Source organism: Apteryx mantelli, chromosome 6, assembly GCF_036417845.1.
Source record: "Apteryx mantelli isolate bAptMan1 chromosome 6, bAptMan1.hap1, whole genome shotgun sequence".
Taxonomy (NCBI): domain Eukaryota; kingdom Metazoa; phylum Chordata; class Aves; order Apterygiformes; family Apterygidae; genus Apteryx; species Apteryx mantelli.
The window spans coordinates 6,372,261-6,393,947 of NC_089983.1; the positions used below are offsets into that span (position 1 = coordinate 6,372,261).

The 21,687-nt window shown below is 42.0% G+C and overlaps 1 protein-coding gene across 1 annotated transcript in view; it reads right to left on the reverse strand.

The window, feature by feature from the left end:
* The window catches only part of TRPM8 (transient receptor potential cation channel subfamily M member 8), a 52,122-nt gene extending 30,686 nt beyond the window's left edge, over positions 1 to 21,436 (reverse strand). The window contains exons 1-10 of the mRNA XM_013948505.1: positions 21,347 to 21,436; positions 18,399 to 18,472; positions 16,209 to 16,365; positions 10,534 to 10,711; positions 9,592 to 9,764; positions 8,479 to 8,653; positions 7,482 to 7,549; positions 4,337 to 4,534; positions 1,789 to 1,891; positions 347 to 465 (exon numbers count right to left, since the gene is read on the reverse strand). Coding sequence (XP_013803959.1) covers positions 347 to 465; positions 1,789 to 1,891; positions 4,337 to 4,534; positions 7,482 to 7,549; positions 8,479 to 8,653; positions 9,592 to 9,764; positions 10,534 to 10,711; positions 16,209 to 16,365; positions 18,399 to 18,472; positions 21,347 to 21,436 — 1,335 coding nt within the window. The remainder of the gene's footprint in view (positions 1 to 346; positions 466 to 1,788; positions 1,892 to 4,336; positions 4,535 to 7,481; positions 7,550 to 8,478; positions 8,654 to 9,591; positions 9,765 to 10,533; positions 10,712 to 16,208; positions 16,366 to 18,398; positions 18,473 to 21,346) is intronic.
* Positions 21,437 to 21,687: the final 251 nt, after the last annotated feature.

The following is a 21,687-nucleotide window of genomic DNA, read 5'->3' on the forward strand; positions in this document are numbered from 1 at the left end:
GTTTTGGGCTCTGCTCAGACAGCACCCAGCAGCATGAAATGAGATTGACTAGTGACCACTTAACTAAGCAGCTGACGCATGTGGCTACTTGCCACATTTTCCTTTATGCTGCCACACTCATCAGAATCATTCTTTTCCACATGCAATTGCCTTTGCTGGATGTCCTAGGTTCTGGCGTGGGCAGATAACCCTTGCAATCGGTTACCTCAGTTCAAGGAGGAAAGGATGCTGTTACTTATCCTCATGAAGATCGAGATGCTGAGGTAGGGGCGGCTATTACAATGTCTTTCTCTTCTGACCTCTCCCCCAACCCATGATGCTGTGCTCTGAGAGAAGTGGTCTGTACCTCCCAGTTTCGGTCATTGGTGAAGATCTCATCACTGGCCAGGTCCAACTGGTTCCACTCCAGCAGCAGCTTCAGCTGCCCATTCCAGTTATCTCTGTCATGTTCATTGGTGCTGAAAGCTGCAGGAGGAAGAATCCTCTAAGTAAAAGATCAAAGACAGAAGAGCTTCTTGGCATATTTATTCATCCCTCCTCTTCGCTTTCTTTCCAATCATGCAACAAGACCTCTATCCAGCCTCTTTCCCCAGACCCACACACACCCTCATTATTGGATTTTAGAGAATGCTGGAGGCTTAGAAATGCATCTATGGCCCACGTGTACACATGACACCTGCGCTTTCATCCAACATGGAAACAGCCTCTGCTGCTCTGTGGGAAGAAACACAGGTACCAAGCTCTTGGGATCTCAGGCTAGCTGCCCTTAAATTGGCATAACCAAGCTGCTCTGAACACCCCATCAACAAAAACTGCATAGCCTTTCCTCTGGACTCCTCAGGGTCCTATATCTGCTACACAGATGAAATTCTGCAGGATCCTCAATGAGGTCTGACAAAAGAAAAGTCACAGGGAGCTGTAATGTTCAGAGGCTTTCTTCATGCACAGACAGGAAAGCAAGATCAGTCCTGCAACCTCTGTGGAAAACCAGTTCTGCTCTGCTGGAACAGTGGAGAGCCCAGGCTCTCAAGTGATGTGCTGCAGCAAGTCACTGAGGTCTGCAAAAGTTAGAAAGTAGCCCTGCACATTCACTGTTAACTAACTGGCTAAGGGCTACTCTCAAAGATGCCATATACTATCCTAGGATTCCCAAAGCCCTGCTGAATGCTTTGCTAATTATTTGGACTGAACTTCCATCTCACTCACACTAACAGATTCCATAATGTTGCTGTAGGCTGTCCACATGACTGTAGATGAACACTAGCTCCGCTCTGTGACAACAGCTTACCTCTAGAGAGATGGCACTGCTTTGAGAAAGGCTGACCTAGAAAGTTAAGGTTCCCACAGTGGATATAAACTGTTTTTTTTTAATTTGGTTTCTCTCCCCATGCACACTCTTTCATATCATCAATAATAGTTTTAACCAGGCATTTTTCAGGAGAAAAGGAAACAAGCACAAGTCAAACTAAGTGCTACAGAGCTACAAAAAGCAAGTGGTTTCCAGGCCAGTCAGGATTAAGCTTGTCGCACATAGATGCGGCAGCTAACAGCCTATATGCATGTTCTCTTTGCTGCTCTCTTTCAGGGGCAGTTACTTCAAGTTTCTGAAAAGGTTGCTAGATCCTGAAAAAGTACTAATCTGCTCTAGGTTCACAACACAGCTCACCTTGTGGGTTGAGAAGCCAGAATGCAATTGTCTAAAGCTGAACCCCACTATTCAAAAATGCAGGCTAACCTATATTTTCTGTCTAATTAAAAAAAAAATTGAATAGAAAGACAATTACTTGCCTTTGTACAGAGCAAAAGAAATAGCATTGCTCACAATTTCATCACCAGCTTCTTCTATTTTGATAACTGTGAGTAAATGAGGGTTCTCAAGGACTTCTTTGATCTACAAAAAGGAAAAGTTAGATTTTAAAGTGACTAGACTAATTATCAATTCATCTCCTAACGTGTCTTTAGAGGAAATTTTCCATCACATTGTAGCAAAGCTGCTTTTCATGAGGTCTATTTCCATGTGCAGTTAGGCCTTAAGTTCAGACAGAACTAGATAATGAAATTTACTTTTAAATTGAAGTAGAAGATTAATTATCCTCTGAGCATACAGCAAATAACTGATTTTTCTCTATGCAGAACATTATAACAAGATATAATCTCAGAAATTAGAAACTACCAATAAGGAGAAAACAGATTGTGATGGTGTGAGTTCCAACAAATGTCTAGCAGTTTATTGGAGGACAATTTGCACCTCCTCGTGCTCCATCAGAAACAAAGATGATTTCTCACTAGAGATTTCTCACTTTCATTCTTGCAAACATAAAATATTCTAGCTACTCTTAACTCAAGAATGTGGTATGCTCCAAAGCAGCTCAGCAGAAGCAGTGAAGAGTGTGGTCAGTTGATCAAACCAACCAGGGAAAGCTGCCTCCAGCAACTTCATGCTCCCCAGTGCTGATCTTTTTCTGGAAATCACAGGCTCATGGTCTACTCACAGGGCAATTCTTCCTCTTCAGTTTTGGATGCCACAGCCCCCAAGCTCAAACGGCAGCTTCAGACTCAGTTTCTGCAGGCTTCTCTCTGCAGATGACCATGCCCTACTCCTGTCCCGTCTCCTCTAAACTTGTTATTACAGAATCACAGAATAACTGAGGTTGGAAGCGACCTCTGGAGATCATATAGACCAAACTCTCTGCTCAAAGCAGGGTTCAGCTAGAGCAGGTTGTGCAGGGAGAACTTGCAGGATGCCCCATGGACTCCCCATGACAAGCTCTGATGAAAGATTTTAACTCAGGCCTTATTAGAAACATTAATCCCTTAAAATTCAACAGCAGGAGATTTGTTTGGCTCATATTAAAGGAATACATGCTGAAGTTTGGGGGCTTGAATCCCTCTCTGGGGCCAGTAAACAACCTGCAATGGTACATGCATAAAAAATAGTTGAAGGGGGAAGAAAAGCTAGGAGAAGGGAACTTAAGCGTACAGGAACCAATATAACATTTTCCACCCCCCATTAGCAACTTCAGCAGAGCTTCTAATATGCAATCACTCCCCACCACAGTGAGTGTGGGTAGGAGAAAATTGACCAAGGAAAGAAAACAGAGCCAGACCCCAAGATAAAGCATTGGGCAGTTAATTGAGAAAGTCAATTAGTTCAAGTTAATGGATTGTTCAGTGAGCTGAAGTGCTGCTAGGAACAAAACTTCTGAAAAATAATGGAACATTAAGATTTTCTTGAGCTCAGTTTTTTCTGCCCCTATTAAGGAGGGCAGAAATTTATCCGAAAACAGGTCCATCCAAAGGTCAGGTAACTAGAGAGTCAGAATAGTTTACTGAGACTGACTCAAGCAACCCAAGACAGCAGATGCTCTCCTCAGCTCTCCAGTTTTCCCAGTCTCTGAAAAACCCTCTTGTAATACACAGTTACACATGGGATCACAACAGTGACTAAATCTGGGGTGCTCTACCTCTGGTTAACCTAACCTTCTTAGCACAAGAAGAGCTCGCTGGTGTATGTACAATGGTTAGGGTTAGGGTTGACTTGGTGTATGTACAATGTTCTTCCTTCAACTACATCCCTTGTACGCAGTACTAATAAGGCCATGCTTTCTTTAGCAACAATGTCCCACAGGAGATGGTGTGGGGATACTGCTACGGTGAAAATGGTGACCAAATAAGCCTCTAGTCCTAAAGGCTCATCTGCTAGTCTATAAGGGAAATCTGTCTTGCCTGATCTTAAGGGATGCATAATGAAAGAAAGGTCAAAAATTTCTGGCAGAGATGAGAGGATCCTGAAGTAGAACTGGTACAATTAGAAGATCTGTGGGGTAACAGAGATAACCTTTTGTCTCTGGGCAATCCAGCAAGATTTAGCAGTGCTAAGTCTGATTCGGCAAGCATCCAGTTTCACCACCTTCACAAAGCACACAAATGAACTGCAACACTAACCAGCACATCAGCCAGGAGACACAGCCAGCGGCCAGTGCTCCAGAGGATCACAAGCATCCAGGGAGCAGGCAGTTATGAAAGATCCAGCCTTCACTCTCCTGTGCCCAGAGCCAAAACCAGACCTGTGCTTCCCTTCCCAAAGCACACAACCACCCACCTTCTGTTTTGATCCCTGTAAAACGAAAGTGTTTGGGATTTTCTTTCTTCAATCCTGTCAAACCACACCTCATGGGTATCTTGTGACGAGGAGTTCTGCTAATACCTATGGGGGTATTAGCAGATGATAACACTCATGAATTTGAAATCACAGGGTGCTCCTGACCTCTTTTTTCCCCCGCTACCCCTCACCAACTTTCAGCCTTGTCAGCTCTTTGCGGTAGCACACACTTACCCATCTGATCCAACTTTCTGTCTCCTCTTCCGAAAGCCTTGAAATGGTGCGAGGCAGAAACCTGAGCAAGCTCTCCTTGACACACGAAGAAGCAAGAGTGCCTTCTGCCTCCATCAAGCTAGCGATGACGTCAGCAATCCGGCCAGAGCCTTCTACCACAACACAGGGAATTTTACTCTTGATGGCCACATTGATAGACTAGGGAAACAAAGAGGGACAGATGATCGCTTGAACCATGACTATTTTTTTGAGGCTACTATTCAGTAAGAAAGCCTAGAAGTTTCAGATTTGACTTAGGTTGAGTAAAACAGAAATCCACGGTCCAGAACAGTATTTTCATTAATACCAATTGATACCTTACCAATGCTAACCCTTTAAAACAGAATCTATCAAATGACACAGGGCTGTAAAGAGCCCCACAGATGCTGAGGGACAGAAATCACAATCTGCCAAATGTCAGAGCTGATCAGAAGAACAGGAAAACTGCCAAGTGGAAGAGGCATTCAGAACACATTGCAACACTGCCTACTTACAGCCACTTTTATGGGCAGAGCATTGCTTAAGAAACACCACAGCTGAGTACAAGGGCTCCTGCTTTATTTGCTGGAGATACAAGCAGCAGTCTCTTACCCAGAGATCATCTCCTTAACATCATGGGAATACTGGATTCTAATATTGTTGAAAATCTCCAAGTAGCTACTCAGGTGGTTTCTTGCATAACATTGTACACTGCTTACATAACCATCAGAAGAGAAAGAAAGAAAAAAAAAGTGCTAAAATAATGACAGAAGAAACATTAACCTGTATGCTGCAAAGACCACAAAAGGAGACATTTATTTCCTTTGCTTCAATACTATCAAGAACCCAGTCACTGAAATATAAGCTGCCTGCCAGCAAATTGGACAAAAGGAATGAAGGCAAGTGATGATCAACCACAAGACAGACAGAACAGCCATCACCTGTCTAGAGAGGCAGTTTCACGAAAAAGAAGTTAACTTGGAGCTGTCAAATTACAAACACATATAACACCTTTCAATTGGACAACAGATACATGAAACAAGAAATACATTTTTTTCTTGACAACTGGATCAAAGTGGTTTTCTAAAGAGGGGCCCAGCTACAGCGCATATCACACATCACAGGGGTTTTAAAACAGAAGCCTCAAACAGTTTCACTTCTCCTCTGCTAAAGCTGATTCCTGTTGTCAAACATCAGGCACAAAAACCTAGAAAGAGGGAATCTTTCCTGGATGACACTGCTAGGACTAAGGCACAGCAAGGAAAAACATCCGCAGCATGGAATTTACTGCATTGCTTTGGACTGATCAGAGATTCAGCACAGTTCTTGAGAAGATGGCTTTACCTAAAAGCGATCAGGAAGTCAGACACTGATGTCTGAGTGTACCAGTAGCATTGATAAGTAACCAAGAGACTGGCATGAAGCCTTCTTTGAACTATCATCTGGTTACTTCTCAGAGTAGTTTATTGACAGGAATTTATGCATTCGACTTGATATGGGTTTTATTCATTTTGATCAGATAACTAATAAGTCTGTGTTATGCACCATTTGCTGATAGTGGCTTTGAGGGCTCTCCATAATATACATGCAATCCATAAGGCTGCCTGACTAACTATGCTGTAGGGCACATAGAAACAACATCCTTCAGTGGTGGCCAAATCCTCTCAAATGCTGGCAATTTGGAACCAAAAGGAAGCTGACATATTCAACGTTACTTGTAGCAAAGCATCACTCTAAACCCTGAACGGATGCTTTCTATTAACCTCTGATTATCATATTTAACTCAGAATCTGTATTTATCCATGATTTACCTGTGGGCAAAGCTAAAATTGAGCATGTGAATGGAACTGGAAAACCTGGGAAACCCACAGAGAGGCTGAGGTCACGATCTGATATTTCACCAAGTGGTTTAGACTAATTGATTAATGTTAGTGATGAAGCAGTAACAGGGACTGTGCTTAGAATTCACATTGTTTCTCATCCTGACAGGCAAACCAGTTTCATTAGCATAAATATTAAAAGCCTAGTTCTGGTCAGAAAGATTAGTACCAAGACCACCTCTTAAAAAGGTAATTATTAAAAATCATTCTGCTTCGATTTCACTAACTCATAAATGCTGACATGCTCTCTTCATCGTATCCTATTCCCTTGCAAAACCCAGGCCCTTTTCCCAGTGTGCCTCCTCAAAGTCCTTCAGCCCAGACTATATCAGCTTCTCTTCTCGCTGCTGGTCAGATCTGTCTCCTCCTCACCCACTGTTGCTGTTCCCTCCCAACAGGGCCAGATTTCAGATCCCCTCACTTCGAAGCCCCTGGCCCCAGGCCCCCTTTGCTCCAGCAGTCTCACCTTCCTTGCTCAGGCCACCCTTCTTCACTCTTGACAGGATGGAGGAGGAAGTAACAATGCTGTTATTTAACCCTAGTCCAGACCTAGAAGTTGCCCCTTTTCCCTCTTCCAGCATCACTTAGACATCCTGTTTCAAGAAACTTTGGTATCTGCCTTCTCCATTCTGTCCATCATCTTCTTGCCTCTCATCTGCTTAAATCTGATGACTGCTTCCTTCCCTTCTAGGCTTAGAAGGGTCAGCATAAGCAAGCCTTCTTCCCTTGTTCAGCTGGTGCAGCCCACAGCTCTCAGAGGCAGCAGTAACAAGTAGGTTCAAGTGAGCTCTAAACTGGAATATTTCCCGCATCAGCTGATTTTCCCAGAATACTATAAGCAAACACTTATCTCTACTGAGCCCATCCAAGCCAGTTTTTCCAAACCAAAACTTACACAAAAGCATCAAGAGCTACATGGCTGACCAAGACTCTCCTGACCACTGCTCATACAAAACCCAGAAACAACCGTTTTTATGCTGGATTTGTCATGAAAGAAATAAACTGTCCCAGACAAAAGTTTTCCAGAAGTGTCAACCTGAGGCAGAAATTTTTCATGGAAAATTTGAACTGAAACAAATTTGGTAAGCTTAAATGCAATTGCAAACAGTGTCTATCTATAGCAAAGGCCAGGCAAGTTTCAGTGAATAGTAGGACTGGCCACTATCATGTTGCTTGTGGAGTAATTTATCTTAAATGTTAAAACAACGTCCCTACTCTTCTGGAAATAAATGAAGAAATAAACTTACTTTCAGAGTTTCTTTCCCTCCGCCTTGGGCAAAACATACAATTGGAATCTTCCCACCGTAATTAGATTCTGTGAAACATGCCAAAACAAAAAAGGAAAAAAGATTCAACCAATGAATGCATTTGAACAACTCATTTTCCTCAGTACGATTAAAGAATTTCCAAGCAGTTCATGGAGACACTGATGCTAGTTTACTGTTGATTGTCAAATCTATTAACAGATTTTCTATTTTTAATGGAAATTCATTTTTTGCTTAACGTTTTTCCTAAACTGGCATCAGACACCCTTCCCCAACAGATGCTTTTTCCTCCTAGCAGTCATAATTGTCACAAGCTCCAAAGTCCCCCAAACACGTGATTCTCTTCTGTTTACCTACTGGTTTGACCATTTTGAATTCAGGTGCAAAGTTCTCACTACAAGCTGAAGATTCAGAACCTCTGACTCTTTATATTTTCAATTGTAAAGAAAAGCTAAGAATCCCATGACTTTAGAAGTTAGTGTTTTTAAGAGATGTACCACATTTCCTAAGTCTGGGTGTTTCGTCATGACTAACAATAAGTATGCTTCAGCTGAAGCAGGCAGTCAAAATGAACTTAAGAACTTTTTGTCAAGGCCTTTGATTTTTCCTTCCTAGCAAAGAAGGGGTAGAGAGAGAGAGAAAGAGAGATGACTTAGGACCAGGTTGCAGATGGATCAATTGCACTCGCAAATGAGTATTTTGGGAAAAGCATAACTTCAGCTCCTGCACAGTTGTGCTTGAGCTATCTTGTGGCAGGCTACTGACACATACGCAAAAGATGATGAGGGGAGCGGTACTGCTATTGAGAAGCTTGGTACCTCCTGAAGGTGCTCAAGAAGCAATGCAGATAACATTGCTTCCAGCTCAGCATCCAAGGGCTACCACACACTATTTTCTCATTTCCAGAAAAACTCTGAGAATGAGCCCCAAAGTATTCAAGCACTAAGGAGAAGGTCTGCAGCCCAACATCCATGCTTACCTGGGATAACTCGCTCCGAAATGTACTTTTCTAACTGAGTTCGTACTTTTGCCTCTGTTGTTGGGTGCCCATGGGTGCCATTATCAACCAGTAAGAGATGGGTGTGATTATTATCCAGGCAATAGAGAGGGTCTCTCTTGAGATCATCCATTATATAGTGGGCCAAGTAGTAGCCCTAGAATCAAAAGCAGTGTGTTTAACAGAGATCCAGGGGCAGGGCAAACCAATGACAGCTGAATTGCTGGCTGCCAATTATTCCCCATTATTTAGGGGTCTATGAATTTCCAGCCTCAAGACACTGCTCACTGGCAGTCCCATTCCAGCATGCTTCCTTCAGCCATGAGAAGCATCAGATCATGGCAAACCTACTTTCAATGCCCCTCAGTAAATTCAGCTGTTTTTCTTTGAATAGTAGGATTTTTTTTGGACAAGCTCTATAACATCTAGTAGACTAAAGATATGGGGAACTACACCAGCGTATCTGACAGATGGCACTAATACTATTGGATAAGCAGGATCCTTAACAGCAGTGGCATATCTAATACTTCTTAGCTGATAGGAAACCCCACTGAGGACTGTTGTGCAGGGATTTCACAACGGCTAGAATAACCTTGGAAGAGGTGATTCCCTAACTCTCCATTAGGCATGAAATTAGAGCAGCTGAACTTCCACACAGACCCACAGGCTAAGCCCACAGCTGAAATCACATGCTGGTCCCCCCACCAGGCCCGACATGTGCAGCCATCTTGGACATAAGAACACTTTTGGTCCCTTCAGTTCTGGGAAAGGCACCTGGTGTTTCATCTCACTGCTATGTATGCTGAGGAAAAGATGGCTTCAGGCTGAATTGCTTAGGACACAGCAGGTCAGGTTAAACAGACATACCTCTACAGAAGCATTGCACTGGAAAAAAATTCTGCCTGGCTCTGCTTTACCAGAAAGTAAAAGTGGAGATCTCGACTGACCACTCACGTCAGTCATCACATGCCAATAGCACCAGCCAAGCACAGATACTGTTAACGCTAACAGTAGCAGTCAGTCAGGAACATGATCTGTATAATTTAAAGAGGAACCTTCTCTTGGTTTCCCCAGAGAACTGTACACATTTCTTACGCCATTATCGCCACTGCGAATCAGACTTTCTCGGTTGGAAATCATGCCCCAGGCTGCTATGCCAATAGCCACCACATTTTCCTCTGAGCTCCGACTGATGGTGTTGTCTCTGACCACTTCCCCGATGTACTTCATCAGCCCATAATGCGTGCCTCCTGTGAAAATCCAGGCCCCTGGGGATAACATGCAGTAACATGGGAGGATGCGGTAGAATACACATCCTCATAAGGTATTACCATTGAGATACCACAAATCAATTCCCTCTTGAGGCCTCAGGAGAGGCATTTATTCTTCAGTTAAAAGATATGCACAAAAGATATGCTGTACAACTTGCTTTACATTACTGCAAGCGCTCCTGATGGCTAGCTCTCAACCAACCCCATTACTTCCAAACTGCTAGGTCATGTTTGCCTGAAGTGCACCAGACAGGCAGAAACAAACAGAATGCTCTGCTTCCCCACTGACCCTTTGAGCTTCTTCTCCAGCAGGCTTATGCAGCCAAGGCTGCTAAAACCAGCTGTTCATCTCAAATAGACCATGCTCTTCTCTCCCTCCATTAAGCAGTGGCAGTGGCACCAGACCAAAGTTCATCTGAGAGTTTAGCATAGGACTTCGTGAGGTCCAGGGAATCCTGTTACCCTTTCCTATGTTCCAGTGGCTATAATTAAGTTCATGGGTACTCATTTATTCAGTGGCTTGGAGAAGCAGAAGGTATCCTCCAAATAAACATCAAAATAGACTTCCATCAAGGTACTTCACCTGCCAGGTGGTATTATCAAACCCACAGTCATTTAGGTAACCAAGTCAACAGAAAGGGTCCAGGTGTCAACTATCCAAACTTATGTCTTGATGCACATTCTTCAGTTATCTGTTTTCCTTTCCTACTGTGTCTACAGTAGCTGAAAGCAATAAAATAATGCAGATATATTTGCGGGTCTTTACCTTTGGATTGGGCAATGTAGATCAGCCTGCTGAATATCTTGCGCATCCGGGGCTTCAATGCAAAGTTCTTCGCGCCCCCAGTGACAGAAATGACAAGGTTAGGGGTTTTCAGGTGCCAGTGCTGAGTCATGAGATCATAGAGTGTTTCAGAGTCTGTGTCGCATGACAAACGGATGTACTTGGTTGAGAGAAAATAAGAAAATAAATATAAGCAATAAATAGTGACAGCTGGGAACCAACTGGGAATTACATTTGCTTCTGTAATGTACATACTATCATCCCAATAGCTGCTACATAAATGGGAAAAGACGAAGAATCAGAGTATGCATTTCTTCCTCTAAAGCACCTTTACCCTGCCCCTACAACCAGGCACACATTATTAGAGCTTGCAAAGCTCTCTCCTCACTTGAGAGGTCAGTGCTCAGGTCTTGAGATAAGGCACAGTCCTTCTGTGCGCAGAACTAAGTGGTAGAGTCAGACTAGCAGCGTACCAAAGACCATAACTGCTGGCCTTACAATCTCCCAATTCCAGAGTTTCCAGGTTCAGCCCCAAAACTGCAATCTGCATCTCCTGCTCCCTGGTCAGTGGGGTATTTGGGCTGCAATGCTGAGGCTGCTCTACCATGTTCTGCCACTTACACCTTGAACTTGGCAGAAGCTAAACCGTGTAACCCAGGAAATGTGAGTTTTGCCATTAGTAGTAAAAGTCTACAGGCTTTGTATTGAACAAAGTACAGGTTCTCAGGATTTGTCTGGGTTTTGCTTGGCCTGAGCTAATTTTAGCTATAATAGCAATTGTCTAGCAGTACAGCAACTACCATTTACATTTGCTTTTAGATTTAATTTATAGTGATAACAAGTAGTTATTTAGTGGCAATTGAACAGTTTATGACTCTAGAATAAAATAGGGCATGGAAGAACACAGACACCAGATGAAGGAGGGCCCAGTCTGTAAAAACAAATGGCAACAGTCAATACTATTCCAGTACAACCTTGTGAGACAGGTAAAAACTAGTTTTAGAAATAACAATTAAAGCAGTAAACTATTTAATTGGGAACCAATGAAAAGAATGAGTGTAACAGACTGTGTTGCGAAAAATCTATTAAAAACAACCCCAAGCGTACCCAAGATTAAGGTGGATGGGATTCCCATGATCCCCACAGCCAGTATTGAAAGCCTCCCTTCAAAGACCTCAAGAGGCATCATAAAGCCTCCCAAACCTCCTTCCACTACAGGAAGGCAAAAGTGCTGACTTTATGATCCAAAAGAACTCAGGAAGGGTGATCACAACACCAAAGGAAAGGGGAAGCTACTGGTAAGTTTTGTGTATAACAATTTTAACTGTATTATTAACAAAGCTTTTCTGTCTTAGTTTGGATTGTGTGTTAGTGCTAGTATTGTTGTAAGTGAACTAATAATAATTACTGTTGTATTTTGACTCAACTATTAATAAACACAAAGCCCAGAATTTATCGTGTATTGCGTCTCTAACATAACATATACCCTTATACCATATAACAGTGTTTTAAGCATAATGCATTACAATAACTTGTTCAAATTGGCAGTGAAGCTTGAACACTGTATGAGGATGCCACAAAGCACAGTAGATTAAAAAAAAAAAAAAGGGCCTCATATGGAGCTATTGTCTCTCCATTTATGTAAAAGGCTCTCTAGCTTTTTTTGCTGTTATTCAAAATCCCCATCCCAATTTCATCACCATTAGTAGTTTAGCGTGATAGCCTTTTGGAAGAGGCTCATGGCTATACAACCCACACTAGGGATGAAAAGGTTTAACTTGGACCTGAATCACAGTGCGTTTTGTATACAATGTCCAGCGTTTACAGGGGAGCAAAACCAAGGGGTAAATTTGAGGAACAAAATGCCTGTGTCCTGAGAGGCATTTCACTTGAACTAAAGAAAATACACACCTATTCTAGGAAGGGTTCCCAGGACTAACTATTGCACTTGGTCCAGAACAGCACAACTAACATCACAGAGGAAGGCTAGAAGAGTCAGGCAGGTACACAGAACTAACGGACTCACACAACTTCTAGTCTAAGCAGCATCAACTGCATGAAGCCTTGGGTGTTTTGCAGGGGACCATCCCCCATGGGAGAGGGGAGCCTGCCAGAAACATTAACTGCTCTGCAGAGCTGGTGAACCATCCCCACAGCAACAACAAGCACTGCCATGGGAATGCCGGTAACAGAAGAGTGTCAGGGGAATGGTCTACCTCCATCCTCACCTGTTAATGCTTGGCATGTTGGCATCCTGTATTCCCAGGATGAGAGGACCTCAGATTTGGAGTTTGCTACACATCAGCAAAAACTGTTTTGCAATGTCTATACCCAGCACAGTCTGACAGTACTGGGAATGCAAGCATGGAAGAGGGGGGTAACTGCAGTCCATGGCACTTATGGATCAGCTGGCTTCTGTACATCAGTGCAAGTGCTGTAGCCTGGCATACTAAACTCTCAAGTTCAGGACCCGAACCTTCCCACAACCCTCACCCCACAGTCTGTCAGGACTGAGAGCTTCCTGCTGTTACTACCAAATCTTGTTAGTTCTGTAATTCGAAGGCAGTTCCCCTGCACAAGGCTCTAAGCCCCACTGGTGACATGGACAAAGTACCTTGTACCTGTATGAATATATTTGTTCCATCAACAGTTAAGGTTTCCAATTGAATAACTTGCTTTTACCTATATAATGCAAATAACAAATAAAAGATACTCGCCTGTACAACTTCTCTCATCCTCTTATACATCATCACGATGCATAACTGCAAAATACTTCAGTTACACCTCAGCCTCATTTAATGCACCAGCAAATATAAATCCCGAACTTCCTAGATCTACGTCCTTGGTGAGGCTTTACTGAAGCTAGGTGAAACCCTCAGCTGAGCTGCTTTCTAAACTCTGAATGTATTTCTTTGAGATACAATGGTGCCATCTCCCGGTATATTCAAGTGGTGCACTTGTCACAATTCACACAAAAAATTTGCATTAAAAAATTCACACAAGCACCACCTGACAGTAATCCAATCCTCAAAACAGGTGATGCCGAGTGTTCTTTTGGTAACTGAAGTCAGAAAGGTATCAGGAGAAGCATATTTCAGGTTGAAGGCTACCAGAACCTGAAATACAGCAACTAAAATGTTCTTGGATGTTGAAGGCACTGAGCAACACTGCAGAAAGAGAGCATAAGACATTTCTAACATAATCTAACATTTATGCCACAGCACTCGCCACTCATCTGTCCTAAGTGCTGTGCTGGATGTAAAACTTCCTATTTTCTAATGCTAATCATCTGCAAGTCTCAGATTACCTTGGGCTTGATGTTATCCCCACTTTGTAAGAGATTAACAGAATATGTTTTGTAACATTTAAGCCCAGCGGGTGCCTTACAGTGTAAGGAATGAGAATTTGGAACAGAGGCATAACTCCAGGCCAACGTGCCAACAGGATGGATTAGCAGGCTTGCATACAGTATTTGAACAAAGCAAGCTCTGAAACACACACAGTAGCCTTGAGAGTCCTCATGAAACAAATACGGACACACAAACTGGCTCTCAAGGCGTGTATGGAGTAGGGGACACAACATAAGTAAACAACATTTAATCTTTGTGAATTCAGAAATGCTGCAATAACCGAATCCTTTTTTCTTTCGGTAAGTATATACATCAGCTTACAACACTGTAGCGTTAAGTTGAAATGCACATCAACAAATATGGAAACTATTTGAATCAGTGTAAGTATGGTTGAAAACAGTTAGTCTTAGGTGAACAGAACAAAATCTTTGAAGTTTCACTGATATCTTACATCTTCAATGTAAATCTACCTTCACTACCAGTAAATCTACCTTCACTACTTCAAACCACAGCAGATAGGAGGCTAAACACCACCAACATAACCTTAACTGATGGTCCTCCCTTGTTCCCTCTGCAAGCTAGCAACAGCACTGGGAATCAACTGCATATATTTGATCTACATTCAGTGTGAAAATGGCATGGGACTTTGGTGGAACAGTTTAAGAAAGCTCAAACTGATGAGGAGAGGTGTGAGACTGCATCTGGATATTGTAGGCACTTCCGGGCTCCATGATGCAAGACAGCCACGAACATACCAGAGTGAGTCAAAGCAGAGGCCACGAAGGTGGCTGAGGGGCTGGAGTAGAAGACATGTAAGGAGAGGCTGAGGGAGCTGGGTTTATTCAGCCTGGAGATGAGAAGGCACAGGGGGATCTCATTGCAGTCTACAACTATCAGATAGGAGGGTGTACTGAAGATGTAGCTGGATCCTTTTCAGAAGTGCGCAGTGAAAAGACAAGAGACAGCAAGCACTAATTACAACACAGGAAATTCTGATTAGATAATAAGAAAATTTTCACCTTGATCATGCTCAAACACTGGGCTAGCATCCCAGAGAGGTTGTATGATTTCCACCCTCTGAGATATCCAAAATCCAACTGGACATGGACCTCAGCAGCCTGATCTAACTGGGTGTGCTTTGAGCAGGAGTTTGGACAACTAACCTCTACATACCCCTTTCAACCGAAATTATTCTCCAAATCTGTGGGGCACATAAGCCCCATTCCAACATCCCCCTTCATCCTTCAAAGCACCCAGGCAAAGACATGGATACGAATGTATGAAAAGAAACACTCTACGTCTGCAGATAATGATGATCTGCACATAGAACAGTCAGGGAGGAATGGAAAATAGGTCAGTGGCCAGCAAGCTCTGAATGACATCCCATGCACAAGGTTACAGCCATTAGGAAGCATGAGAGATGTTTTTCTGGAGTATCAGGCAGGCACATGTACTTAAGAGTACAGATCCTCAGAAGACAGGTTTTACATCCCTACAGATGTGAAATCCCTTTGGTTATCTATCACCTTATGTATCCCACTGCACCTTCAGAGGGAAAGCACATGTAACATGCACCAGTCCAAAGAGCTGCACTGGTTTGCACCCTCGCACCATTTTCTTTCCCAAGCACAGGTTAGTCCATTCTTGAAAGGAAAGAAACGACATTCCAAGAAACAACCTGGACTTGGCGTTGAAGTCAAAGTCAGGAACAAAGCCTCTTTATCAGGAGTCTGATCATTCAGACACTTGAGCTTATCGTGTTGGGTTCAAGGGCAGGCGCCAGGAAAGATAGCTAAAAAGGTGCTAAGCTCTTCCCCAGTAACACCAGATTTCAGTATAAATGAGGACCACAAAACGGCTACTGCAACTATATACTGATACACTCGGGGTGCAGAGTCCCACTGAGAGAAGTCACAGGTCTAGTTTAAATTATTTCCTCCTAACCCCAAACTTCAGAATTGTATTATAGAGCAACTACAATACAACTAGCTACACACAAAAAAAATTGAGCATCACCCTCATTCACCCATTCTTTTACCACATCTGGAAACAGATAACCTCTCTTCAACCCCATCATCAGTCTATGAAGCAAATAACAAAATAAACTACTCTTTCCTACCTAATATCAGGGCTTAAGAAACCAGCTTGTCTTCTTTGTAGCCAAACTCCTTCCATTCCCATTAGAATAAAATCTACTTTAGGCTCACCTTCCCTGCTTTTCCAGTCTTCAACTGGCACTGGATTCAAGATTCTGAATATGGTACACCCAATAGGGGCCTTACACATACCCTCAACACAACCACTTACCTTTCCTCTTTTCCCCAAGTTTTCAAACTGAATGTCCCCAAAGGCATCAGTAGGAAGTTCCTTGGTGTGCTTCTTGTAATTCCATTTCTCACTGTTATTAATCTGAGTGCCCTCTATATGTTGATTTTCAGGGTATCCACATTTACACAAGTTGTCCCTGGAAGAAGAGTGAATGGGCACAAAATCCCACAGTGAACATCTTGAGCACAAAAATAAGTTCTTGTTTCTGTCGGTAATTGGTATTTTATTAATAAGAGACAGAGATAGTATTCACAACTGGTATCACCTTCAGAACAAGTGCAGTGTCTTTCTGCTCAAACAGCACATTTCCAAGAAGTTTTATTCTGGAACAAATCCGGAGCTTATGGAATATGGTATGCCTACAATAGCAGTCACAGCAAGCAGAAATCTGGGAGCAGGGTCACACAAACTCATTACAACAAGCTAAGCAGCATGTGGAATTGTAGTAATAATTATACATGGGATTCTACTGATCTGCTAAGCAACAGATCAACAGCTAAGAGGAACCAACTCTCTCAGCTAAGACCAGTACATAACCATGTGAATCCTCCTAAAATTTGATTCTGTGGTAACTCACACTGGGAAACAGAGATGAGTACATCTTGGACAACATTTTGTGCTGGGAGATGAGCTGACATTTCTGGATGGGCCTTTTCTATATGAGCTCTTTCATTATCACAATTCAAGTTAGATCACTAGCAGCTTAGTGTGAAACTCTACAACTGAACACAGAAATGAAGCAAAGGTACAGAACTCTGCATCAGACAACACAGTTGACTGAGTTGATGAGTGACCTCATCAGCTGCTAACCTGATTGGTGTAAATGTTTTTTTCTCCTTTTTGTGCTTTCAACCAGATTTTTGCCAGAAGAGCCTTTGTGATAGCATTTATAAGATGCTGCAGCATCCAGATACAAGTAAAAGCAGACAGAGAACAATAGTCTCTTAAGGCTGTGAAAGAACTAGAAGAGAAGTGCGGTATAGCAGACTACAATAAAAGATCAATCCTTGGCACATGCCAGAATGCTTCATAAATGATCTAGGCATACAGACTTGAATAACATCAAGGACCTTCAAGTGACGAACTTGCAACAGTCCCTGCATTTCTTGTTCATGGAGAAGATTCAGTCCTGCAGCATCTAATTGCTGTCTGAAAGGAAGCTAGAGGTTTTACAGTATTAAGTATGAACTTGCATACTTAGAGATAAGAACTAGCTCTGTCTTCCATTGGCCCTTTTCCAGATATCTCATTTTTAATGGCAGAAGAGGACCCCAAGCAAAACTTTTTGAGATGAGATAAATTCCCCTCCCTCTCTCTGAGGCCTTTTTCCTCACAGCTCCAGAGGAGAATGAGGATACTGAGGACACAGAGCTCCATATCAGGACTTCCAAGCTGCATTAAATTAATCACTTTTGTCCCAAGATAAAAAGAAATTAAAATTCCAGCAATGTGCTAGTCCTCAAGTCTACATCATATAAGTACTTGTACCCGAATATGGAGCAAAGCTAATACCATATCTTAAAGGAAGATCAGTCTGATCAAAACCTAGCGACTGCATCTCTCTCCCATAAAGGCTTGTGCATGGAATTTCTGTATTTGGGCTTCAAAGGAAATTTTCAACTATACAAACTTCTGATACATACAAAATTGTAATATGCCAACACTAGTGCTGGCAATGCATCCCTAAAAGCATCTATATATCGCCACAATTATGCTGCAAATAGGGAATCTGATATAAAAACTCTCTTTAACTGAGTTACTGGAAGGCATCCAGACAAAGTTGGCACAAAGGTTTTCTGATTTTGATTTCCGATTTTGCATGACGTTACTTGCGGAGTGTCTTGAAAACTGATACATTTCCAGTTTTTACACCAACTACAGACATAGCCCGGAGCTTGGAGAAGTGCTCTGTGGTGCCTGTCCCACTATCAAACCTCCAACTCTCTCAACAATGGCTGAAGAAAATCTCAGCCATATCCAAACAAGCAGTGACAATGAAAGGAGTTGTACAAACAGGACTGAGGTGGGGTTGCACTGCCCGATTCAGAATCCTAATACAAAAGCCTGGGAAAAATATGCCTCCCTCGCCTCTGAAATGGCCTAACAGGTAGAAATACTCTCATTTCCCAGTCCTAAACCCTGCAAAGCAAAAGAAAAGTATCTGCTTACGTTGACTTGGTGTCTTTTGTAAAAAACACACATTCTCTCTTCTTAAAGTTTTCTTGAATGAAGCTGACCAAATCCTTGGAAGGAAAAAAAAAGACATTTTTTTACTTCTAGTAACTCATAATACAGCACAGACCTCAGTAAAAGCATAGACAACTTAAACACCAAGTAAAACTAGTGCAATTACTCAAGGCTCTTTTCTCAAAGCAGATGGTGAAGGACAGCTAGAAAGCACTGGTTGGAGCCTACAGGTTACAAAAGACTACTAAAAATTGTAGATAGGAATTCCAAAAACACATCTGATATCAGTATTTTGGTATGTATTAAGCATAATATATATTAAAAAGGCAGAGGGTTGGTTTTCTGCACCCCCAAAGTCTTGAACAGCAAAACAAATTACTGTTGCTTGGTTCCCTAAGAATTTGTGGGGAGCCTATTTGGATTTCAGCAGATTTAACTCAGAAGAGCCACACAGAAAACATCCTACTTGAGCTCAGTGGCACAATACAGTAGACAAACTATTAGAGCATTGCCATTTGAATGTGTTATTATGTTTCCAAATAACATGCAGCACTTAAAACTGACAATACTTTTCAAAACAGTGGTTAACCCTGGTCTAGATAGTGCTTAGAACAGTATTGGAAACACCATTTCTTCCCCAGAACAAGGGAATAAATATCCTCTTCGGCAAAAGCTATTTTAATTCAATACAAAAAAAGTCAGGAAGCCTGAGCAACTGAACTAATGCTTCATGTGAGCTCAGTGAAATGCAAAGCGTCTCCAGCTTGTTTAACTATTGTCATACTAGTTTTTAAATTCCAGAAATTGAACACTACACTAGAACTGCTTTTAGAGATTAGAGGAAGCTTTGGAACTCAGGAGATGCAGATTTACTTCTAATCTGCCTCAGCAAGCTATGAAAGCAAAATTTTTCCTCACCTGCTGTTAATACTTGGGTTTGTTTGTTTTTAAACACTGCTTGGATTCACAAACCAAGATCTACAGTAGACACTTGGAATGAAAAGGGAAGACGTACAGTTACAGCTTACCATTTTGACAGAACAGTGATAGTTAAACAGCACTTAAATGAAGTCAATTCAAGGGAAAAAACATCCTTCAAAAAGGAGTATAATACCCAAAACAAAGAATATGGAAGAGAACGTAATCAGCCAGTAAAAAACATGATGATGTAGGACCAAAAAGGTGGTGGTGATGGGGGAGGTGTCATCTGCTAAAGACATAAGAACTAGTCATTAGACCTCTTTAAAGCACATCAGAAGCAAGAAAATTGCCAGAGAATTGCTGTGATCAGAAAATGACTGAGGACTGAAAGCGATGTTTAACATAATTTTACTTTGTCTGGCTTTGCCATCAAGTTATGTAAAGAAGTTGGAGTTCCTCTTTATGGTGAAAGAGCTGGAGGATTTGTCCCAACCTGCAATGTGAAAAAGGATTTTAAAACAGAAGTGACTAAGAATGAACAGTAGTTTTAATGACTAAAAGGGATTCATTCAAGTGCTCTAAGGAAAATAGTTGAATTGCTCACTGTGGGGTAGCTCTATTGACTAAATTAGTACCTAAGCGTCTAATATACAGAGGTGGCAAACACAGCATTTCAGGAACGAGTCAGAGAGGGGCTTAGAGATCATCACACCCAACTGTATCAAGCAAACCAGCTTCCATATAGCACCACCATGCCTCAATTCAAAGTTTATTGAAGGAGTTTATAAGCCATCCTATTGGAAGGGGCCAAAAGGTTATTAAAACAAACTTAGCTGCCATAAAATTGGAGACAAAGTCCTCTTGTGTTTTATCACAACAGGATGTAATTGGTAGGAGTAAGTAACCAGACTGCACAACAGACAAAAACACCAGTGGGGTCCTACAGAGATCTGTGCCTTTCAATGTATTTTATAAACGCTGGAAACATTAGCTCAGTATTCAACAGCTAACAAGATAAAACAAAGACTAGGACTTACCAGAGAAGGACAGAGATTATATTTTGCCACAATGTCTGCTCTCTACAGCAATAAACCTGAATACTTAGTTATGGTGACCCAGTTGGAACAGATATACTACCACTTTGAAAGAGACAAAAAGGGCAATAGAAATGACAAACATGGGAAAGTTTCATACAAGAATAGATTACAGACTTGGACTCTGCTTTAGTTAAGACTGAAGGAAGACATGAGGGAAAGTCATACATTCATTAATGATTGTTACATGATGAGGAGAGAACAACCTTCAGGTCCCACAGGTCAGTTTTGAAAACTGAAGGGAAGTGCTTTCTCCTCACAAAAGATAATCCAGCCATAGACTTATTGCACTGAACATGGCAGTGGAGCAGAAAGCTGGTTCCCCCCCAAAAAAAAAAAAAAAATCCCAACTTTCTGATCCAAACTAAAGCCACCACTCCGGTGGGTAACCACAATCTCAAATACTGCTTGTTGGTCCAGAATTGAGTTAAGGGTCTTTAGAACGCTCTTTCACACTGTAACCAGGATATTACTCACCAAACTTTCTTACCTTGAAAGGAACACCGGATCTGTATAGTAGAGTAATATCTCATGAGTCCAGCTGGTAGTTAGGAAAGATCAGACAAGCTTTCAAAAATGTTAAACCCCTCTTCAGATCTTAAACAGATTAAACTTTCTGAAGACAGACTTTTCTGGCACAAAGCTTGTCAATGTTTTCCAACTATACCAGCTCTGTTAATAAAAACAATTACCTCCATCTACAAGCCTTATCCAGCCTATGTCCTTAGACCTTTACTACTTCAGTGAAGAACCATTACAGCTTGAAGGGTTGCTGGCTAGAACAACTTTTCCATAAAGGGGAAATGGCCACAAATCAATTAGCCTACTCCTGTCCGTACATGACCTAATTCATTACCACTGTGACCCATTTCCAAGAGAATACCCAAGCTTATCAAGGATGTACCAGATACTCACACTGTCACTGCATGACACATCTATGCTGCGAGACATGCTGGAATAAAGGAGTCTGGAACTCTCAAAATTGCCATTTCTTCGGTATCGCATGGTGCCCATAGAATCCTGAAACAGCACAGGAGAGGGGGAGATTAAGAAGGCTCACTACAATGGTCATTTCTTTCCCTAGACAAAAAACAACAAGGACGCTTAGCACCATGGGAGGACAAAGGAAGGATTATTCAAATCCAATGTAAAGAATTAAAGAGTTACTTGGCTCCTAAAGTGTGAAACTAATGTTCAGAGAAAATCTTTTCTCCTGTTTCATACCCCACAGACTTTCCTCCTTTCCCCGTTCCAAA